We start from the raw sequence: 21,005 nt of genomic DNA, 5'->3' as shown, positions 1-21,005 counted from the left end.
AAATATGCCCAAACCATCTTCCACTTTTTAGGGTCACACAAACCCTGTACATTGAGAGTCAAAACTGTGATATATGACATCATATTTATAGTGTATGTACAGCATGAACAAAAAAGTAACTCAAGCTTGCATTTCCTCCACAGGGTCTGCACCCCGATCAGGAGGAGGAATATCTATGAGACGGGTGGCTAGCAAGCTAGCAGCCTCTTCTTCAGGAAACAGAGTACGACCTGCAGTTACAGTAGCCCAGGTGATGCCAATTCCAGAATTTTCTTCTGGGGTATGCCCACTAGAGGAGGCTCCATTCCAAGTTCTAGAAGGCAAAGGACGCCTGGGGATAATTGTCCTGCGCGGTGGCTGAGATGTTTTGAAGTGTCTTTTCTTTTCCTTTTGGTGAAGAAGTAGAGGGATTAGCCACAGCTACATTCATATTAGAAGAGACTGGCATTTTGCCTTTTTCTTGAGGCATAACAAGAGTCTTTAGACTTTTGTTTTTAACCCCTGAAGGACCAGGAGTGTCCTTATTCTGCATTGGGATGGGCAAGGCATCAGGCGGCATCTTATGGAGGACCAGAGGACATTGAGATGCCATATGTCCAAACTTTTTGCACTCAAAGCATGAGCCTGCAAAAAGACCCCATTTGAGTCTGAAAAAAGCACTCCCCATGGAAACGTTATTTATGGTAACAGCATAAGATTCCGGAGTGGGCTGATCCGTGTCCCATAAAATACAGAATCGATTTGAGTTGCCATTTGGTCTAGGAGGGCATACAACCTTTCCTAGAGATGCTGCAATTTTAGGTAACAAGGAGGCCAAACATTGGGGGAAGTCCACCACTTCTACCCAAACAAGACAGCGATGCTTAATCAAAGCTTGATAGTCTCTGGTGGGGGACCATGGCAATACATGAACCATCTGTTGTCCATAGAAGAGAGGGGAGTGCTCTAAAAGCGGTGGACCATACACAACCACAATATCCAATGTGACTAGTACACATATATCATAGAAGTCCCATAAACAGATGTGCTGTCAGCCATCAGTACCTTCGGGTGAGACAAAAGCTGCACCAAGCGACCTCTAGATGTCATCTGAGCCACTTCCGGCTGAGCCTCATCTGATACATCCTCAGGCACATCCCCATGGAAAGGTCTAAGTAGACTCACATGAAATGCATTGTGAATCCTCCAGTGATCTGGTAGCTTCGAGCGATAGGATACCTCACCAATCTTTTCCAGTACCTGAAAAGGTCCATAATAGCGCATGCTCAACTTAGGGAATAAGCGCTCTTTACCCTTCATCTTTTTGAGCCTAGCTTTCTCAAATCACAAAAGAACCCAATCACCCAATGCAAACTCTAATGCACGTCTGTGACGGTATGCTGCTTTCTTTTGCTTTTGCTGAGTTTTCTGGAGTGCCAACTTAACTCTCCGATAAGCTTCATCCATGTTCTCCACATACTGGTCAGCCTCAAAGATCTTATCCTTTGTGTGCAAAATAGGTGGTACCTTCTTCCCTCCTTCTACAATCTCAAAAGGCGCCTTGCCCGTCGAAGTATGGACGGTGTTGTTATAAGCAAACTCCACCAAAGAAAGATACTTTTCCCATTGTTGCTTGTGCTCTGACACATAACACTTAAGAAGATCTAACACTGTAGAATTTGCCTCTTCTGATTGACCATCTGTTTGTGGATGAAATGATGATGAAAACTTGAGAGTTGTACCCATGTTGTCAAACAACCCTCTCCAAAATAAACTCATCATCCATGGATCACGGTCACTAATGATAGACGAAGGCAAGCCATGATACTTGAAGATGTTCACCATGAACAACTTCACCATATGATCAACTTTGATCATGTTACGCACGGGAATGAAATGAGCTTGCTTACTGAACCTGCATATGATAGTCCAAATGCCATCATTCCCCGTTGGTGTCCTCGGAAGATCAAATATAAAATCCATGGCAATGCTCTCCCATGGTTTATCAGAAATAGGTAAAGGCTGAAGTAACCCCGGTGTCTTTTGACGGTCAAACTTCACCTTCTGACATACGATGCATTGCCTAACAAAAGCATCAACATCTCTTCTCAAGGTCGGCCAATAAAAGAAAGTCTCAACTGCCTTTACCGTGGCGCCAATACCTCTGTGACCTGCATATGGTGGAGCATGACTTTCAATCATAACCTTGAGTCGTAATTGCCTGGTAAAACACGGTCTACCATGCATCAACAAAAAACCATCCCTGAGAGTATAATGATCATGCCGCTGACCCTCAGACATCTGATCATAGAGCCTTCCAAAATCCTCGTCATGGGCATACTGCTCTTTCATCTCATCAAGCTCATGATGATAAGCAAGTGAAACTGCTGAGACCTGTGGCTTGCGTGACAAAGCATCTGCCACAACATTCTTTTTGCCTTCCACATGTACAATCTGAAAGTGGAACATAGACAAAAAGTTGGCACATCTCATATGCTTCTCAGAAAGTTTAGTTTGCGTGAGGAAATAACGCAAAGTCTGATGATATGTCTACACAGTGAAATCAGCCCCAAGCAAATAGTGTTTCCATGTAGAAAGAGCATGAATTACAGCCAACATCTCTTTCTCATAAACCTGCAAATGCTTCTCGGCATTCTGTAATATACGACTCTCATAGGCTATCACATGTCCTTCCTGCATGAGAACTGCCCCAATGCTGTTCCCACATGCATCACACTGGACAACAAAAGCCTTTCGGAGATCTGGTAGTACCAATATGGGATCCAAAGTAAGCTTTTCTTTAAGCGTTGTAAAGGCTGCAATTTCCCGATCAGCCCATCTAAACGGAGTTGCCTTCTTAGTTAAAGCATGCAGGGGCGAAGCAATCTCAGCAAAATACCGTATGTACCGCCTGTAATAGGAACACAATCCCAAAAAATTGCGTACATCATGCACGGTCCTCAAATCTGGCCAATTGAGAATTGCTTCCACTTTCGAAGGATCCATACGGACTCCATGTTTAGACACGATATGCCCCAAGAAGTGTATCTCTTCCAAGAAGAACTCACTCTTCTTGCCATTAATGACCAGCCTATGCTTCCGAAGTTCTTCAAACACAATGGCCAAATGCTTCCTATGCTCCTCCTCTGTGCGTGAATGCACAATCATATCATCAAAGAATGTGCCCACAACCACTCTATGGACCGGAAAATCCTGTCCATCATCCTGTTAAATGTGGCAGGAGCATTTGTCAAACCAAAGGGCATAACTAAGAACTCATATAGCCCGAACGTGGTCCGAAATGCTGTCTTATGCACATCCTCGGGTCTAATGCGTATCTGATGATACCCGCTTTTCAAGTCTATGCGACTAAAGACTGTTGAGTCCTGTAAGCGGTCCAATATGTCATTGATCCTCGGAATAGGAAATCGATTCTTGATGGTGTTCTTGTTTAGCGCCCTGTAATCTATACACATGCGCCAAGAACCATCTTTCTTTTGCACTAAGAGCACAGGTGAGCAAAAGGGTGATGAGCTAGGCTGGATCAACCTCCTTTTTTAACAACTCTTGTACCTGGCTCATAATTTCCTCTTGTTGGGCTGCACTAACACGGTACGGCGGTCTATTTGGTGGGGTGCTTCCCGGAATTAGATCAATAGCATGATCTTCTCGCCTTTCCGAAGGAAGCTCTCCTGGCAATGACTCGGAAAAACAATCTTGGAATTCGCGTAAGAAATCAGTCCTGTCTTTATCTAACATAGACAAATTAGATTTAGACTCATCATCTTTTGCATCATTTACAAAAACCAAGTACGCGGAAAGATACTTTTTCATTACTGATGAAATTGCCGAAGCTGATACAATAGAAACAGATTCCCCTTTTAGCTTTACATCCAAAATATGCTCTTTCCCTCTATGAGTCAAAGTAATCTTCCTGTTATACGTGTCCACCACTGCATGTACTCTATGGCACCATGGCATACCCAACAAAACATCACATCCATCAAGTGGCATGATGAAGAACTCCTCACTGTCCACATGATCCTGCACATGAAGCCTGAGCTTCCCAATAATAGGGGTAACGGGTTCTGCATACCCAGGACAAGCCATATTAGCCTCATACAAAGGCCCCATCTCCTCTGCGTGAATCCCCAATCGGCCAACCAAATCCGGTGAGATAAAGTTGTCTCTAGCACCTGTGTAAAAGAAATCAAGGCATTCTGATATATCTCACTTTGCCCCATGCCCTACACAACTTAATCTCTTCACCACCAGGCTGTTCCCCAACAAGATCAGGAACTAACCCTGCAGAAGGTTTTGGTTTCTTAGACTTGGGCTCCCCTTTAGTGTCAGAGTCCTTTTGGGACTTACGCTTGGGACAGTTAAAAGACTTATGTCCTTCCTCTGTACAGTAAAAGCACTTCCGAGCATCCATCAAAGCCTGTCTCTCCTTAGGAGTTCTCTTGGGCATTGGTAACTTCTTATACCGCTTCTCTGTAGACCCTTTTGCATCACGCAAAGCATGCCCTGACTTTTCAGATTTCTTGCTTGAGCTTTTACTTCCTTTAAATCCAGATGAGACTCCAGTGAGTAACGCATTTGCCGTCATAGCATTCTCTATCATCTACGACATATTTGTTACTCAAGTCTTTATGCAATAGTCACGCACTTCCTTGGGCAGCCCACAACAATACTTCTCCACCTGCTCAAACAAAGGCACTGCACGATAAGAAGTAACTGGGAGTAAAGCTTCCCAAAACTTCTTATTATAATCCTCAAGATTTTCACACTTCGATGCATCCAACCTGTGCCATGCTGTCATTACATCCACCTCAAAAGTAGATGTGAGCCACACGGAAGAGAACACCTGTTTAAACTGTATCCAAGTAGATGGTGCTATGCCCTGTAAAAGAAGAGTGGACCACCACTGCAATGCATTGCCCTTGAGAAAAGTCACAGCTTTTCTCACCTTCGAGGATTCCGTGTAATTTCCACCAAAAAAAGCAGCATCAAACTGCTGTAAAAAGGTAAGTGCCTTTAGCTTGTCTTTGGCCCCACTGAATGTGTCAAACTTCATTGCAGCTCCCCCTTCCTTATAATCCTTCGCCTTACCCATAGGCGTTAGATTATCGTAAGGAAGTGGCTTCACAAGATTGCTACCCCTAGCATTCATGCCCATCATAGGGTCAACATTGCCAGTTCCCACACCTGGCATACCATACATTCCTCCCATGTTTCCAAACATACCACTATGCATACCAGGTTGCATGCCCCCATACATGTTTCCTTGCATTCTGGGCTGCATGCCCCCAAACATGTTTCCTTGCATTCCGGGCTGCATACCACCATACATATTCCCTTGCATACCAGGCTGAAAATTAGCTCCAAAATTCCCTTGCATACCCATGCCTCCCAGAGAGTAACCCCCAGTCATAGATTGGAACAAGAGCCACCACCAAAATAGCTTGGATGCATAGACTGCTGCGGAATAGGTGGCTGTCCGAAAAAGGAACTCTGTGAGTTTGCACCAAAAGTGTTTTGCATGTTCGGAAAATGTCCAAAAGAAGGATCCTGTGGGAAGGCACCACTATTGCCCTGAGGTGGGTTCCTAGAACGCACTTTCTTCTTCTTCTTCTCAAGCTCAGAACGGGATCTCATAAATTCAGCAAACTTCTCACTTTGAGTGAGCTGCATAAACACATCCATTACCCCTGCCAAACGATTTTTAAACTGAGCATCATCTTCCTCTTTACTAGGCATGTCTTCTGGCTGTGTTACATCCTCATATTGTGCATCTTCTGTAGCCTATTCTCCTGCAAGAATATCCTCAGATTCATTTCTCTCAAGAGAGGCCTCTTGCTCTTCCTCTTCATCATAAAAATATTCATCTTCTGTGTCTGACATGCTGCTGAATTTTTCAGCAATGGTTTTCCTCGAGACAACCACGAGCTCACCCCCTTAAGAAAGTTGATGATAGGTCCCGGCAACGGAACCTTGAAACCGGCCTCTGGTAGAAACCAAAGTGCGGTAGACTAGCAATCACCTATCCAATTGTAGTCTAGAAAATTAAGAAGTGAACAAGAGCTAGAATGCTCCATAACAAAAGGAAAAACGACACCTGTTGGCCCCACAGCTTGGCGCCCCTTACGGTATTTCTTTATTCAAATTCAATGGAAAAGTTTAACTGAGTACAACAAAGCCAGTCAAGGAAAGTAAACCTGCATGTCCAATCTGGCAGCCCTCAAGACCTCTTAGCATAGAGGATTCACATACAGATCTCTGTCCCACGAAAGCAACACACTGTGGTCTCCTCTAATCAACCAAGACAATACAACAGGGCAGCCTTGAGCATGCATCTGACTGTTCCATGTTCATGGCTTCAAACTCAGCCAAAGTACAAATCCACTGTCCAACTCTGTTCCCACCCTTCAAACTGCCATACCCCTCCTCTCACAAAGGGCCAGAAGAAACAACTTTGTAGCAAGCATAAGCCAGTGGAAAGAAAGAGAGAAAGAAATGTTCAGAGTATACCAACTGCTCTGCCAACTGTTATGCATAGTTCTGCACCAAATGGACTGATTGTACCAGCCTGTACCCACAGCCGCCTGTGTCAGCAACTCTGCAGCACACGTGTGCACCTGCCCATACAGATTTGTACTTGCAGCACACGTGTGTACCTGTCCGTACTAGTCGCCCTGCAGCTGCCAGAGTAATGCGCCTGTACTGCTGGACTGGACTGGACTGGACCCGCCTGTACCTGTCCGTACAAAACTATATCTGCAGCCGCCTGAATGATGCGCCGACTGGACCAGTCTCCCTCCACGCAGCGCAGCTAGCCAGTACCTGCAGCACACGTGTGTACGACTTTACCACAGCAGTTCAGTACCCGCCTGTACCTGACCGTACAGTTCTGTACCTGCAGCACACGTGTGTACGGCTTCCTGCAGGCGACCAGTTCCAGCTTGTTCTCCACGCAACCAGTCGACTACCCGCCTTCTTCAAAAAGCAAGAGAGAGAAGATGGAGAGGGAGGCGTGTACTCTAAAAGTAGAGTAGCCCACTCCATAATTATCCTAAGGGCCACCCAAGGTTTATAAACTTTATAAAGTTAATACCTTGGTCCCCCTTCACACTTGGGGTTGTCCACACATATTACTTTTGTCCGGACACCCAAGTATGCATCTTGAAAATTTTATTTTGCTCACCAACCACCATGCTCACACTTGTGCTGCTCCACTTTCACAGGGTCATGACACGTACCATGTGAAAGAACACAACATGTGGTGTGACCAACTTCACACACCCCCACTAGCTTTCCATAAACGATTTCTGCTCAAGATTACAGGGGAAAAAAATAGATGGAGAATAAATCAGAATTTACAGTTGAGTAGCCCTGCAAGTACAATAAATGGTTTGCAAGTTCCACAATGCACCTCATGGTTGAGGCTCAAATGGCTCTGAACTGCTCTTACAAAAGTTTTGGATGCTAAAGAGCAGAGGGGGTTTTGGCTGTGCTGCCAAATGCACAATGAAGACATGGAATGATCTGTAAATATAGTTGTCTTGGGACCCCTCTATAAGCCACAAAGTAACCCTGTTTGGCCAATCCCATGTCTACCATATACACCTGAATTCATGGCCATCAGTATATAGCCTATACTAAACCCCTTTAGGGCCACAAACCATGAACTCCATCCTTCGGACCAACAGACACCAAGCAGGCCCAAACTAGCTTCTTATGTGCTGCAAACTCGCTCTCGCAATGCTGCCAAAACTGCCCTCCCTCCATGGCTTTTAAAAAGAGCATAATCCAATATAGCTTGAGCCAGACCTTCTAAAAGCTATCAGATGCTTCTCATCAAAGACATGAGCTAGATGGGGTGGCCCACAAAGATGTGGATCCACAACCGCCAGCACACCCTCCCCCCCCCCCCCTCTCAATGTCCATCTGGAAGGTGAATACTCTCCATGTACGCCACTGACGAGCTGCCAAAGTTGATGCACATATCTTGCTGCGATAGAAAATTTTATCATCCATTGATCCTTGGATGAGACAGGTCTTAACAATACCTTGGTGCCATGCTTCCCGAGGGCTTGTTTTAACATACAGAATGCATCCTGCATCTTGCAAAACCTATAGAGTGAATGAGAGACCAATCCCAATAAAAGGAACTTGAGCTTCTCCATTCACCAACATCAAGAGAGGTTCTCCTAGAAAGCAAGCCATGGTGTAGTCCGTGTGGAGGCACACACCTGCATCTCGGACTCCCAACCCTTCATAATCCTCTTATACAACAGTGTCATGGAAAGACATGATCCCCTGTGCAATGCCTTCACCATGAGGCCTCAATTTGATGCTCTCATGCAGCTGTTTCTTGGAAAGATGTGATCCTCTTTCAACATGAAGCCTCACCTTTGAAGCTATTTGTACCTCAGCTTACAAAGTGATGCTATCCAATGACATTCTCTGAATCCTCTTGGATGTATGGGAAGCACACCCAATGTCAAATTCTGAAACCTCCAGGATGTGTTGCAAACAACTTTGCCCACGCCTCCCACATGACACACTCGGCTCCCTCCATGAGCCTTGTATCTTTACTAGGCAAGGTTCATGCCATTCCTGGCTAAACAGACTCATCCACTATGTCGCCTAGACTACTTCCAAGCAACTATAGTTGTGGTTTATTTTTCCTTCAATGCAAAGGAAAGCTGCTCCTCGTACAGCTGATACACAACCCTATTTCTTAAATTCTAGCCCTATTTCCTGAATTCTGAAGAATATACACTTTGGATTGTCTGCAATCCTAAAGTGAACAATCCACGTTACTCAGTGCTCTTACTTCCTGTAATATGCGGAAGCTTCGGAGAAGGATCGGTACTTCAAAACTCAGAAAACAGCACTCTTTTCGCGACGGAATTAACGCACAAAACTGAAAGACGATGTGCAGAAAATAGAGAGAGAAGGGGAAGATGGAGAAGGACACAGTATTGGGTCCCAATTACCCTCTGTAGGGCCCCCACCACGGATGGTGTATTTGCTTTATTAGAATGATGTAAATCTGAAACAAATACAAAGTACTTGACCTTTTCTTGGCTGGAAAACCTGCCCTTGACCTTCAGTCCTTCACCCCTTAGCTTTAGCAAACCCTTGGCTGTCCTGGCCCTTGAATGCTTGAGGCTCTTGGTGAATTATGAGATGACTACAATGGATTATGGGCTGGGCTTTTATACTACTCCCTTCATGCAGTCGGCTGGCTTCAGGACAGCCCACGACTGAGTATTTTTAATAAAATACTCACACACTTTAATAAAGTGTTTTCACACTTGTAATCCCTGCTGTCCAGCCTGCGCATGCTTCTGGGACAGCCCCTGGCTGCTGGGCATGCTGCGCATAGGTGTGGGGACTGCCCCTACACCTGGCCGACTTGCATATTAGGGCTTTAAACTCTGTCGGCTGCCTGTCCAGAAGCTCTGGAGCTGGCTGACAGCCCCTCCAGCCCTTGCCTTGGCTGGTGGGCAATATCTTGGGCCCTCCTGGCCCCTTGGGGGTGGTTCTATACCTCCCCCATGCCCATACTAAGTATGCCAATGCAAAACCTTGCCCTGGGGTAGCCCTATGGGCTGGCCCCATCTCTACATGCAAACTACATGCCTACAGAGGCCTGGCATCCAGTTGCAAACCAGATACTCAGCACATCTGACATCATTCCAGAGGGAGACTCACAGCGCGGACTGGCACTGCTTCATGTGCAGGACAATGCACACCTGACCTTGGACTCATGTGCAGGACAATGCACACCTGACCTCGGACGACTGAGATGGATCCCTGGCTGACTCGTCCCGGACTGGGCTCACATGGGACCAGTTCACCATCCCAGGTCCTGCACCTTCTGTACAGAAATGTCTACGTGGCATCCAAGTGCGGGATGCACGTGACATCCCCTTCTGCTTAACTTGACGGAAGCTGCATAGCCTCCAAATAATCCGTCAATAAAGCCGGATAGTCTTCGAAAAATTCTTTGTCGAGCCATACCGCTTCATGAGTTCCTCGGTCCTGAAACTTCGTGAGGAACTGTCGTAGTCTTCGGCCTGAGCCATGCTTGAAACGGTGCAGAAGGATCTGTTCTGGAACTATTACTTCTGCTTCATCAATGATGTCTGGTTCCGATTCGTCTTTGACCTCTGAAGGGGGTGGACCTGCATATGGCTTTAACCAACTGACATGAAATACATCGTGCATAGTCCAACTCGGAGGTAGCTTTAACTGCATAGACACCTCATTAATCTTTTTCCGGATGGGGAATGGTCCGAAGCTCCTGAAAGACAACTCTGGGCATCGCTTGCCCACCTGCTTTAATCTTTGCTTCATAATCCGAAGATATACCCAATCTCCTTCCGAAAACTTCATGTCCCTTCTGTCTTTATTGGCCTGTCGAGTGTAGGCCTCTTGCGCTTTAGCCAATCTGTCTTTAACGGACTCTAGGATCTCCTGGTAAGACTCCGTCACTCTGTTCGCCTCCGGTACTGAAGACGAAGTCCTGGTTAACAACGACTGGAAAGGCCTTCCAAACGCTGCCTCATATGGAGTCCTGCCAATAGCTGAAGAAAAAGAGTCATTCAAAACAGCTTGAACTAAAGGCAAAAACGATTCCCACTTACCTTGCTGATCGTGGACGTAACACTTCATCACATCAAAGGCCAACTGGTTGTATATCTCTGTCTGGCCATCTGTCTGTGGGTGGAATGCACTGGAAAAATTCAGCTTAGTACCAAAATTATCAAACAATGCCCTCCAAAAATGACTGGTAAACTTGGCATCTCGGTCTGACACTATGGTCCTAGGAATCCCACCAATCGGGTACCAATGCCGAATGAATAGCTGGGCGACATCCTCGGCGGTCACATTGGCCCTGCAAGGAATAAGCATAACAAATTTGCTGAACCTATCAACAATCGTTAAACACTGTGTATTACCCTTACTCGGACTGGGAGGCAGATTTGTGACAAAGTCCATCGAAATGTCTTGGAAAGGACCCTCAGGAATTGGCAAAGGCTGTAACAACCCTATCTTCTTTCCACGAGGAGCTTTCACCTTTTGACAAATGTCACAGCGTTGTACATAAGTAAACACATCACGCCTCATCTTTGGCCAATAGAATTGCCGTTCTAATTTCTCCAGAGTCGAATTCATGCCCCTATGACCACCTGTAATGGCGTCATGGGCATCATGGAGAAGAGCTGCCCGGAATGATTTCATGACACACAGTCGGCCTTTGTAGTAAAGCCAACCATCGCGTATCAGAAAATGGCATGGTCCTGTGGCATCCAATGCCTGTTCCCACTGTGTACCGAATTCCTCGGAATCCGCGTACGTGTGCTTCATGTCTTCTAGTCCTGTACCAACAAGGTCTAGTCTAGTGGTCTGAATCATAGCTACTTGTCCCTTCCTGCTCAAAGCATCGGCCACTGGATTGGCCTTTCCTGGAAGGTACTCAATCATGCCACCGAACTGCTGGAATATCTGACTCCAGCGGTGTTGTCGATCACTCCACTGTGCACTTGGCATCGTCTGAATCCAGCGCAATGCCTGATGGTCAGTGCGAACCTCGAAGTCACGGCCATACAGGAAATGTTTCCAATGTTTCAAGGCCTGAATGACTGCTAGGAGTTCACGATCATAGACTGAGTAATTCTTTTCGGCGGGCAGTAACTTACGAGACATGTAAGCTACCGGATGACCATTCTGTTGCAATACACCTCCAATTGCGATGTTACTCGCATCGGTGATCACCTGAAATGGTTCGTCCCATGAGGCAAGGGCTAAACAAGGCGCTTCAGACAAAGCCACCTTGAGGTTCTGGAATGCCTCCAACGCTCGTGGAGTCATTCGAATCTTTTGCCTCCTTGTTTTCACTCCCTTTAGCAGATCGGTGAGGTCTGCCGAGAGATCAGAAAAATTGTCAATGTGGGTGGAATATGCCTGGCATATACCCACAAATGATCTAATGTCATAAGCAGTCTGAGGTACTTCCCAGTTAACAATCTCGGCCACTTTAGCCGGATCAAGTCGTATGCCTTCGGCACTGATTATATATCCCAAGTAATGTACCTGGAACAGATAAAATTCTGACTTCTTTTCATTGATATAGAGCTCGTTGCTTTCCAGCAACTTAAGGACTTTCTCCACGTCAATGTCATGCTGCTCAACTGTAGCTGAAAATATGAGTATGTCGTCCAGAAATATGAACACACACACTCCAATCAACTCCCGGAAAATACGCATCATCATGCGGTTAAATGTAGCTGGGGCGTTCGTCAAACCAAATGGCATGACCACAAATTCATAGTGGGCCCGTTCTGTACGGAAAGCTGTCTTGGGGATGTCCCCCTCAACAATCCGAACCTGGTGGTACCCACTCTTTAAATCCAATTTAGAGAACACCTTAGCTCCATTCAGCCTCTCGAGAATATAGTCAATTCGAGGCATCGGGAATCTGCTCTTGATAGTCAGCTTGTTGAGTGCACGATAATCGACACACAACCGAGAAGACCCATCTTTCTTCTTGACAAATAAGATCGGTGCTGCAAACGGCGACACGCTGGGGCGGATGAAGCCAGCTTGCAACAATTCTTGGAGTTGGCGGTCCAACTCCGATTCCATTGCCTTAGAAAGGCGATATGGAAACTTGCTCGGGGGTTCCGAGCCTGGGAGGAGGTCAATCTTGTGATCCTCCGGTCTGGACGGGGGAAGCTGGGGAGGGAGACTGTCCCGAAGAAAAATCTTCTGGAACTTTTCATGGAGAACCGAGTACTTCTCGGAAGCACTGGCCACCGTCTGGGCTGTCTGGATGTAAATCATCGCACACTGTGCGCCTTTCCTGACTGCTCGCTTAGCCTGCAAGTGGCTTATGAGCGGAAAGTTTGGAATACCTGGCTCACACTTAATGGTCACCGGGGTGTTTGACACATTCCGATCAATCTGGAACGTGTGCTTGTCCCACTTGACATCTGGGAGAAACTTGTGAAACCACTGGATACCCAAAATTATGTCTGCTCCTACAAGAGGGGCAACCATAAAGTCACGCACAAACTCTATGCCCTGAATCACTAATTTAGCACCTAGAGCTTCATACTTGACGCTCGTAGTCATACCTGTGCTAAAACCCTCAACTTGTTTGTCCACCGGAGTTAGCTCGAAACGGGCACGCCTAGCGGCCTCTTCCGTGATCACATCCTCCGTGCTGCCGCTGTCAAACAAGACAACGACTCTCTGGCCACCTATGTAGCCAAAGGACTTGAGCAATTCGTTGCGCTCATACTCCTGGTCATGGGCGCCCTTCTGCTTATCTTCAAGCTCCCGGCTAATAATTGCTCCAACTGAAGCACCGGGGGTTGAAGAACTAGGGGTAGCCACTGGGGTCTGTGTGGGAGCTGTGCTCACCACGGAAGCTGTGGAGGCGGCGGCGGCCTTTGGAGGCTTCTTCGGACAATCCCGAGAAGTATGTCCTTTTGTGTGACAAAAGTAACATCTACCCTCCTTCCTGTACTGAGCAAGCTCCTCAGCACTCAACTTGCCACCTGTCTTGCCTGCCTCCGCTTTCTGGTCTGGAGTAAGCTTAGACGCATTGTTCGAGTTCTTGGAGCCAGAGGCTCCTGGGCTCTGTCCTGGGGAAGACCCCGTCTGGTTCTGGCTTTTGCCCCCCGAGGCGTTAGCCTTGGGAGAAGCCGGCTGGGAAGTCTTGGGCTTGCCACCATTGTGTTTCATTTCTGCACTCTGCGCAAGCGAGAGTGCGTCCTCAAAGGTGGCTGGTCTAAACATACGCACCTCCCATTGGATTTGCGTGTCCAAGCCATACAAAAACTGCCCTTTCTTGTCCGCATCAGATAAGCCTAATTGTAAACACAAGGTCGAAATTCTATTGGCAAACTGAAGGACTGGTTGCGCGTTCTGACGCGCTCCCCTGAACTCGTCTTCGAGTCGCTCAAGGTAGTGGGGCGGTAGAAACCGCTGCTTAAGGTCACGGACGAACTCGTCCCACCCATAAGCTGCCATACCTGATCTGGTGTGGGCATGAGCCCACTGAGTCCACCAAGGAATGGCCTCACCTTCCAAATACCAACTGGCTAAGATCACTTTGTCAATATCTGATTTCCTAACTGCGGCAAAGTAAGCTTCAAATTGATGTAACCATGAATACAGAGTAGTGGGATCGAGTTTACCATTATACTTACTGAAGTTCATTTTCTCGGGAAAATGATTCGAGGGCGCCGCCGGTGTCAATCTGGCGTCCAAAGCTCGAAGGTAACGCTCGTGTTCCACTCGTCGCATGGCTTCGTCTTCTCGTTGTCGAATCTCCAATGCCCGCATCTGCATCTCAAGCAAGGAGCTTGGCTGCGGCTGTGACCCCTCGAGAGGGTCCCTGTGACGAGGATCTGGTATCTGGGGTACGGAAGGAGAGGGAGGAGGAGATGGAAAACGCGACGCTGGAGAGCAAGAACGCTCCTCCAGAGCCAAAATCCGCGCCTTCTGTTCATCCAACTTGGTTGTCTGGTCTGCGATTGCTCGCATCATCTGCTGGAACATGTCTTGTACACTCAAGCCGGGTGCCCTAGCTGGGCTGCCTGGTGCACTTTGGTCCCATGGTTCTGGTTCTCTCTCGTCGCCGAAGTTCGCCATAGCGGGAAAATGCAGTTCCTTTCCGGAACGCAATCTGACCATCCACTATCTGTGTGGGAGACTTCCGGAGGCTTCCGGAGGCTAAAAACCAACCGTCCTTCGAGGGACAGGAGTCACTCTGAAAGGGGTAGTCCACCGGCGTCTAAAAACCAACCACACGAGCGAAAAAATTTTCTGGTTTTCTTTGCTGAATCTTCGTCCTTGAAGTAGGCTCTGATACCACTGTAATATGCGGAAGCTTCGGAGAAGGATCGGTACTTCAAAACTCAGAAAACAGCACTCTTTTCGCGACGGAATTAACGCACAAAACTGAAAGACGATGTGCAGAAAATAGAGAGAGAAGGGGAAGATGGAGAAGGACACAGTATTGGGTCCCAATTACCCTCTGTAGGGCCCCCACCACGGATGGTGTATTTGCTTTATTAGAATGATGTAAATCTGAAACAAATACAAAGTACTTGACCTTTTCTTGGCTGGAAAACCTGCCCTTGACCTTCAGTCCTTCACCCCTTAGCTTTAGCAAACCCTTGGCTGTCCTGGCCCTTGAATGCTTGAGGCTCTTGGTGAATTATGAGATGACTACAATGGATTATGGGCTGGGCTTTTATACTACTCCCTTCATGCAGTCGGCTGGCTTCAGGACAGCCCACGACTGAGTATTTTTAATAAAATACTCACACACTTTAATAAAGTGTTTTCACACTTGTAATCCCTGCTGTCCAGCCTGCGCATGCTTCTGGGACAGCCCCTGGCTGCTGGGCATGCTGCGCATAGGTGTGGGGACTGCCCCTACACCTGGCCGACTTGCATATTAGGGCTTTAAACTCTGTCGGCTGCCTGTCCAGAAGCTCTGGAGCTGGCCGACAGCCCCTCCAGCCCTTGCCTTGGCTGGTGGGCAATATCTTGGGCCCTCCTGGCCCCTTGGGGGTGGTTCTATACCTCCCCCATGCCCATACTAAGTATGCCAATGCAAAACCTTGCCCTGGGGTAGCCCTATGGGCTGGCCCCATCTCTACATGCAAACTACATGCCTACAGAGGCCTGGCATCCAGTTGCAAACCAGATACTCAGCACATCTGACATCATTCCAGAGGGAGACTCACAGCGCGGACTGGCACTGCTTCATGTGCAGGACAATGCACACCTGACCTTGGACTCATGCAGGACAATGCACACCTGACCTCGGACGGCTGAGATGGATCCCTGGCTGACTCGTCCCGGACTGGGCTCACATGGGACCAGTTCACCATCCCAGGTCCTGCACCTTCTGTACAGAAATGTCTACGTGGCATCCAAGTGCGGGATGCACGTGACACTTCCCACATTCCGATGACTTGCAGCACCATGGTCGAATTTGATAAGGTGAGAAATTGTGCTTTTGTTGTTGCAAATTGAGACTAGCACCTCATCAAAAAAGAAACTTTGGCACCTCATCTATTGTGCCTTTGCTGTTGTCACTGATTGTGACCACAATCCACTCTCATTGACTTAAGGGTACTAAACCATTGTTGGCTTACTGTAGAGCCTTGAGTCGTTCCATTCCTGACAATCTGAAGTATCGACTAACACAATTACCTAAGCTTCCACATGAAGCCTCTCCCAAAGGATGAAGAGGTAGTTCAACTCAAAGATCTTCATTGACTCTTTTCTTGACCCAAGTCTTTTAAGTCCCAATTGTAAGCCCTAGACCCAGCCATGGAACTATCTAACAAGAAACCACATAGGAGCGGGGCTTAAGCCTCACCTCCCAGCCATAGAATCCTAGGACTCTCCCCCGAGCTAGAGGCCATAGCTACTACATCCTTGGAGAAGCGCCCCCGCAATAAGATCTAGCGTCCCATACCACTAGGCCACACCCTACAAGTGGCGTCGGGGTGATCATCCCCGATGGGCCATGCTCAACGATGTCAGACCAAACGATCGTCCATGTCAGCAAAATACTGGCCTCTTCACATGAGACACCGGCCTGGCCTCAAGTGAACGAGACGCAAAAACTGGAGATGGACCAAATGGGTATGCGGGTTTGTTAGGTGGAGAACTACCTGGCACAAGATCTACGGGGTGATCTTCCGGCCTTTGGGGAGGTAATTCACCTGGCAACGAGTCAGCAAAACAGTCGTTGAATGCATTAAGAAAATTCCGCCTATCATTAGACATAGCATCCACATTTTGATGATTTGGCACAAGACTATCACGCACAAAAACCAAGTACGCTGAAAGACTCTTTTTCATTGCTTTATTAATTTGGATGTGTGATACAAGTGGGATGGAATCCTCTTCTTTGCCAGCATCAATAAAATGCATGCGGCCTTTATGCATAAAAGAAATCATATTAGACTTGTAATCTTTGCGGGGCTCAAGCCTATGATGCCACGGCTTGCCCAACAATACATCACATCCATTCAGTGGAGCAACTAGGAAATGCTCATTATCAAGGTAGCCCTGGATATGGATGCGCAACTTCCCTATCAATGGGGTAACCTGCACCTCTTTACCAATAAATGCAACTTCGGCTTCAATCTGAGGTCCCATGTTTTCAACCTCAATACCCAATGCAGCTGCCATTTGCATAGAGATGAAATTGTCAGTTGCACAGTCATCAAACATGAAGAGTGCGGGCTGATCCTTGATTTGCCCCCAAGCCTTGCAAACCATTCGCTCTTTTGCATCATTGAGTTTTTTTTTTAAAACCTGCGCCCACCTGCCCTGCTTTTTATGTGCGCCTAACTACCTGCTTTTTGCCCAACCAGCTGCCCTATACCAGGCAGTTCATGCACTGATCAGCCGGTTGTCCAGTTGGCACAACCCCCAACTTAGCCTTGCCCTGGCGCTTGACACCCCTGCGCTTGAATCAGGTTGCCACACTACTGCCGTGCAGGCTGGCTGTGTGAGCCGTCCAGTACTCAGCCGGTTGTGCTTTCCCAAGCACCGCAGCCATGGCTAGCTTGGATGCTCCATGCGTCCATACCTGGGAGTCCTTGCAGTGCAGCCAAACTTGGCCCAAGTACAGCCACACCTGGCTGCCTTGCAGCGCAACCAACCAACCGTAAGGCCTCCTGTATTGGCTGTCCAGATTGCGCAGAGCAGCACTACACAAAATATTCAAAATAATCTTCTGGAATTTTACTATGATGTTTAAGAATGAGAATTGTGTTCATCCCAATGAGGTTATTCTAATGAAACTTTTCTTAGTCGGGTGCAGGCCAAAATGCAGGCAAGTAGGAAATCCTTCCACGGCTCTGTGTAGGAGTCACTGCAGTAAGGAAAGGAGAACCGCAGTCAATGAGCATGGCTCTGCTCTAATCTTTCCATCAAGGATGCCTAGCCTCCCTTCGTGGAGAGGTTGGACAATAACTCTCTAGGTCACCTTGGCCCAGGCTACATGGCCAATCACTGCCGGACCATAAGAAGTTGTGGATGAGCTGCTGGACCTTGCCGATGCACGATCGAGAAAAGCCCTAGCAAGATGCAATGTACCACATGGTGGCCAATAGAACCTGATTGGCCACTACCACACGGCCTGCCATAGACAAACGTGCCGAGATCTAGTAGAGACGCTTCCTCCGAATGCTCAGGAGGAAGGGGGGAAACCTGCTGCTCGAGGTAATATCAATGCCCAAAGATATACTGCCGTGGTGCCTCTACGGACCCACCGGAAGGCATCAACTGGTCGCAAAGTCAGAAAGGAACTATTCACAGCTGCCATCATTGCACTGATGTAGCCAATACCATATTCAAGGGCTGATTTTAGATCCCTCGTAGAGTGTTACTGTCTTTGTGTTGTCCTATTATATGCAGTCATGCACCAAGGGTGATTATCTACTCATATGTAGGAGTGGACCCCCATCCAGGTCAAGGAGTAGGAATTATAGCTGTTGGCATGACAGAATTCAAGAGAGTGCAACGCCGTTGAGGAGTGAGCCATCAGCCTAAATCATTAAAAAAAATCCTCTTCAAGACAAAGGTGTTGTCTTAACCTTGGGCGCTATGTAGGTGACGAAGAAACCTTCCTTCATTGGCCTTTTCTTAAATAGGATAGAAACTCTTTGATAAACAAGAAATGCAGCAAATTAATCAAATTGAAATGTCCACTTACAAAATAAACGGAAATTTTGCCCTTTTACAAACAAAGCAGCCACATTTTGAAAAGTCAACCTCTTGGGTGATGCAAATTTGCACAAGTTACACATTACCTGAAAAGCGTTCATTCTGGCTCTCAACTGCTTCAGATCCTTCAAACTGTATCAAAACTCCCAATCATACATGTGAAATTGGTCAATTTTGTCCAGTTTGATATGAAAACTCAAACAAAACTAAATTTAAATGATGGACATGGAGAAACGTCAATATTTTGGTGAGTCATCTGTCAATAATCTCTATACCCATCAAGCATGTGCATATGGATAAAAGTGTATTACATTCCCACAATGGAACACCTTCCCCTGTAGAACATAAATCCACCAATGCTGACAATAATACACTAGTATGCATTACCAGCATGCATGGTTTCCCCCTTACCCCTCGTAGCAAAGTAGTGAATATCTCATGGCTGCACTTCCAGATGATTTCCTTTTAAAAATGGCCAGTGTTCACAGGGCTTGACAAGGAGTCTCCCCCAATGTTTTGCTATTTCATACAATCAAAAACTCATGGGATGAGAAAATTCCTTATTCCTCAACATGTTATCTTCCACCCCATTTGTGTTTTAAAAATTCATTCAAGACAACTTCCACTCATATATATGATAGTTGACAGACTATTATAGCACACAAAGTTAACTGATTAGTGGGTGACGATGAATCATGATCTGCTAGCCAATGTAAAGAGTTCCTATCAAAGGGATTGATGTTTCATTGCACAAGGAACATATAGGTAGCAAAGAACTGAAAGAAAACACTTGTACTACACCCTTACAACACTAGCAATGGATCACACCATCGAGACTTCCATGGCAAGGAACTGACACATTTCCCCTCCATTTCTGTGGGGTATCACATGCACACCTTAATCCGGTGCCATGTAGACATGACTATTCCTTACAGCCGCCTTAAGGGCAGAGTTAGAGGTCATATATGGGCAGTTTGGAGCCAATTTGGTGGCCCTATAGGTGCCCGGAGGTGAGAATGCACCAATGGTTGAGACATATTATGGACACAATATGAACACATTTTATGACATTTTTGATGACTTATTCTGGCCTGAAAAGTGAAATCCGACCTGATTACGACTTGCTATCACTCTCCTATATAAAGGCAGGTCATGGGTCATTCATAATTTTTCAAAGACACAGATTGCAAAGCCAAGACCAAGGACATGCAGTCTAATAGTTTGGATCAACCAAGTACATCTCCAAATCAGTGTTTTCCATTAACGCGCAGTGGAAGACAGTAAGCATAAGTTCATTTGTAGCATTCATAGTCTAGATCTACATTGGATCTATGACAATCAGATCTACATTGGATCTATGACAATCATTGTAATTACTCATTCATTCAATAATATATAGTAGGAGTAGGTTAGGTAAAGAGTCTCTCTCTTCTCCTTCTCTCTACTTCTCAATGTCATGAGCATTGATTAGCCTTAATCTTTATTGCTTGTGTTAATCATCACTAAGCACGCTTCCACATAGTAGTCATGTAACATTGGTATCAGAGCAGGTTTGCATGTGTAAGCCCAGCGGGGCGTGCAATGACAGACTCAACCATGTGTCCAAGAGATAAAGATATAGAGAGAGAGGAGCTAGAAGGGAATAGGGATCTTGCACAGTACACCACATTGAGTGGGGAACATGTCCCGTCCCCTTACAGAAATTTATTCAAGAACAATCCACGGAAATAGAGCTAGAAGGGTCAAACAGCTACATTCCCTCCCTCTTATATCACAGTTGTCCTCAACTGCGGACTGCAAGAGTTCCAAGCACATCCATATGTCCCTTCCATATGTTCTTGGTACATCCATTTGTTTCAAGGTACATCAAGTACATCCATATGTTTCAAGATACATCAAGTACATCCATATGTTTCAAGGTACTAGCCCCATCTGGTGAGCTTGTGCATCTGGTCTTTCCCCTATCTGTGGTGTCATCTGCTCATCTAGCAACATCTCAATGCCTTTTCTTTAACCGATACCTTTGTTCTTGATGGTACTTCTTCATGGCCTGTCACATGTGTTAGATAAAATAAATGCATACTTACCTCCTGCAAAAACTAAACACAAGCTAGTCAACAAACAAGTATGCATCATTTGCGTCTACTAGGTATTCCAGGTACTAGTCAGGTAGTCTGGAGCCCAGTGAACTAGCACATGCCATAAATCTAAGCATTGTCCACGCATCAAAAACAGCACACAAA

General features: G+C 46.5%; 1 protein-coding gene across 3 annotated transcripts in view; it reads right to left on the bottom strand.

Annotated features, from left to right (window-relative positions):
- The window catches only part of LOC147610946 (DUF1997 family protein, putative (DUF1997)), a 55,697-nt gene that overhangs the window by 7,427 nt on the left and 27,265 nt on the right, over window positions 1-21,005 (bottom strand). For all 3 annotated transcript variants that reach the window (XM_086785610.1, XM_086785612.1, XM_086785613.1), the window contains exon 5: window positions 18,849-18,894. In XM_086785610.1, coding sequence (XP_086641736.1) covers window positions 18,849-18,894 — 46 coding nt within the window. The remainder of the gene's footprint in view (window positions 1-18,848; window positions 18,895-21,005) is intronic.

This window comes from Cibotium barometz, chromosome 48 (assembly GCF_041138505.1).
Source record: "Cibotium barometz isolate CiBa-2024 chromosome 48, ASM4113850v1, whole genome shotgun sequence".
Classification (NCBI taxonomy): domain Eukaryota; kingdom Viridiplantae; phylum Streptophyta; class Polypodiopsida; order Cyatheales; family Cibotiaceae; genus Cibotium; species Cibotium barometz.
This window is presented reverse-complemented; position numbering and strand designations above follow the sequence as displayed.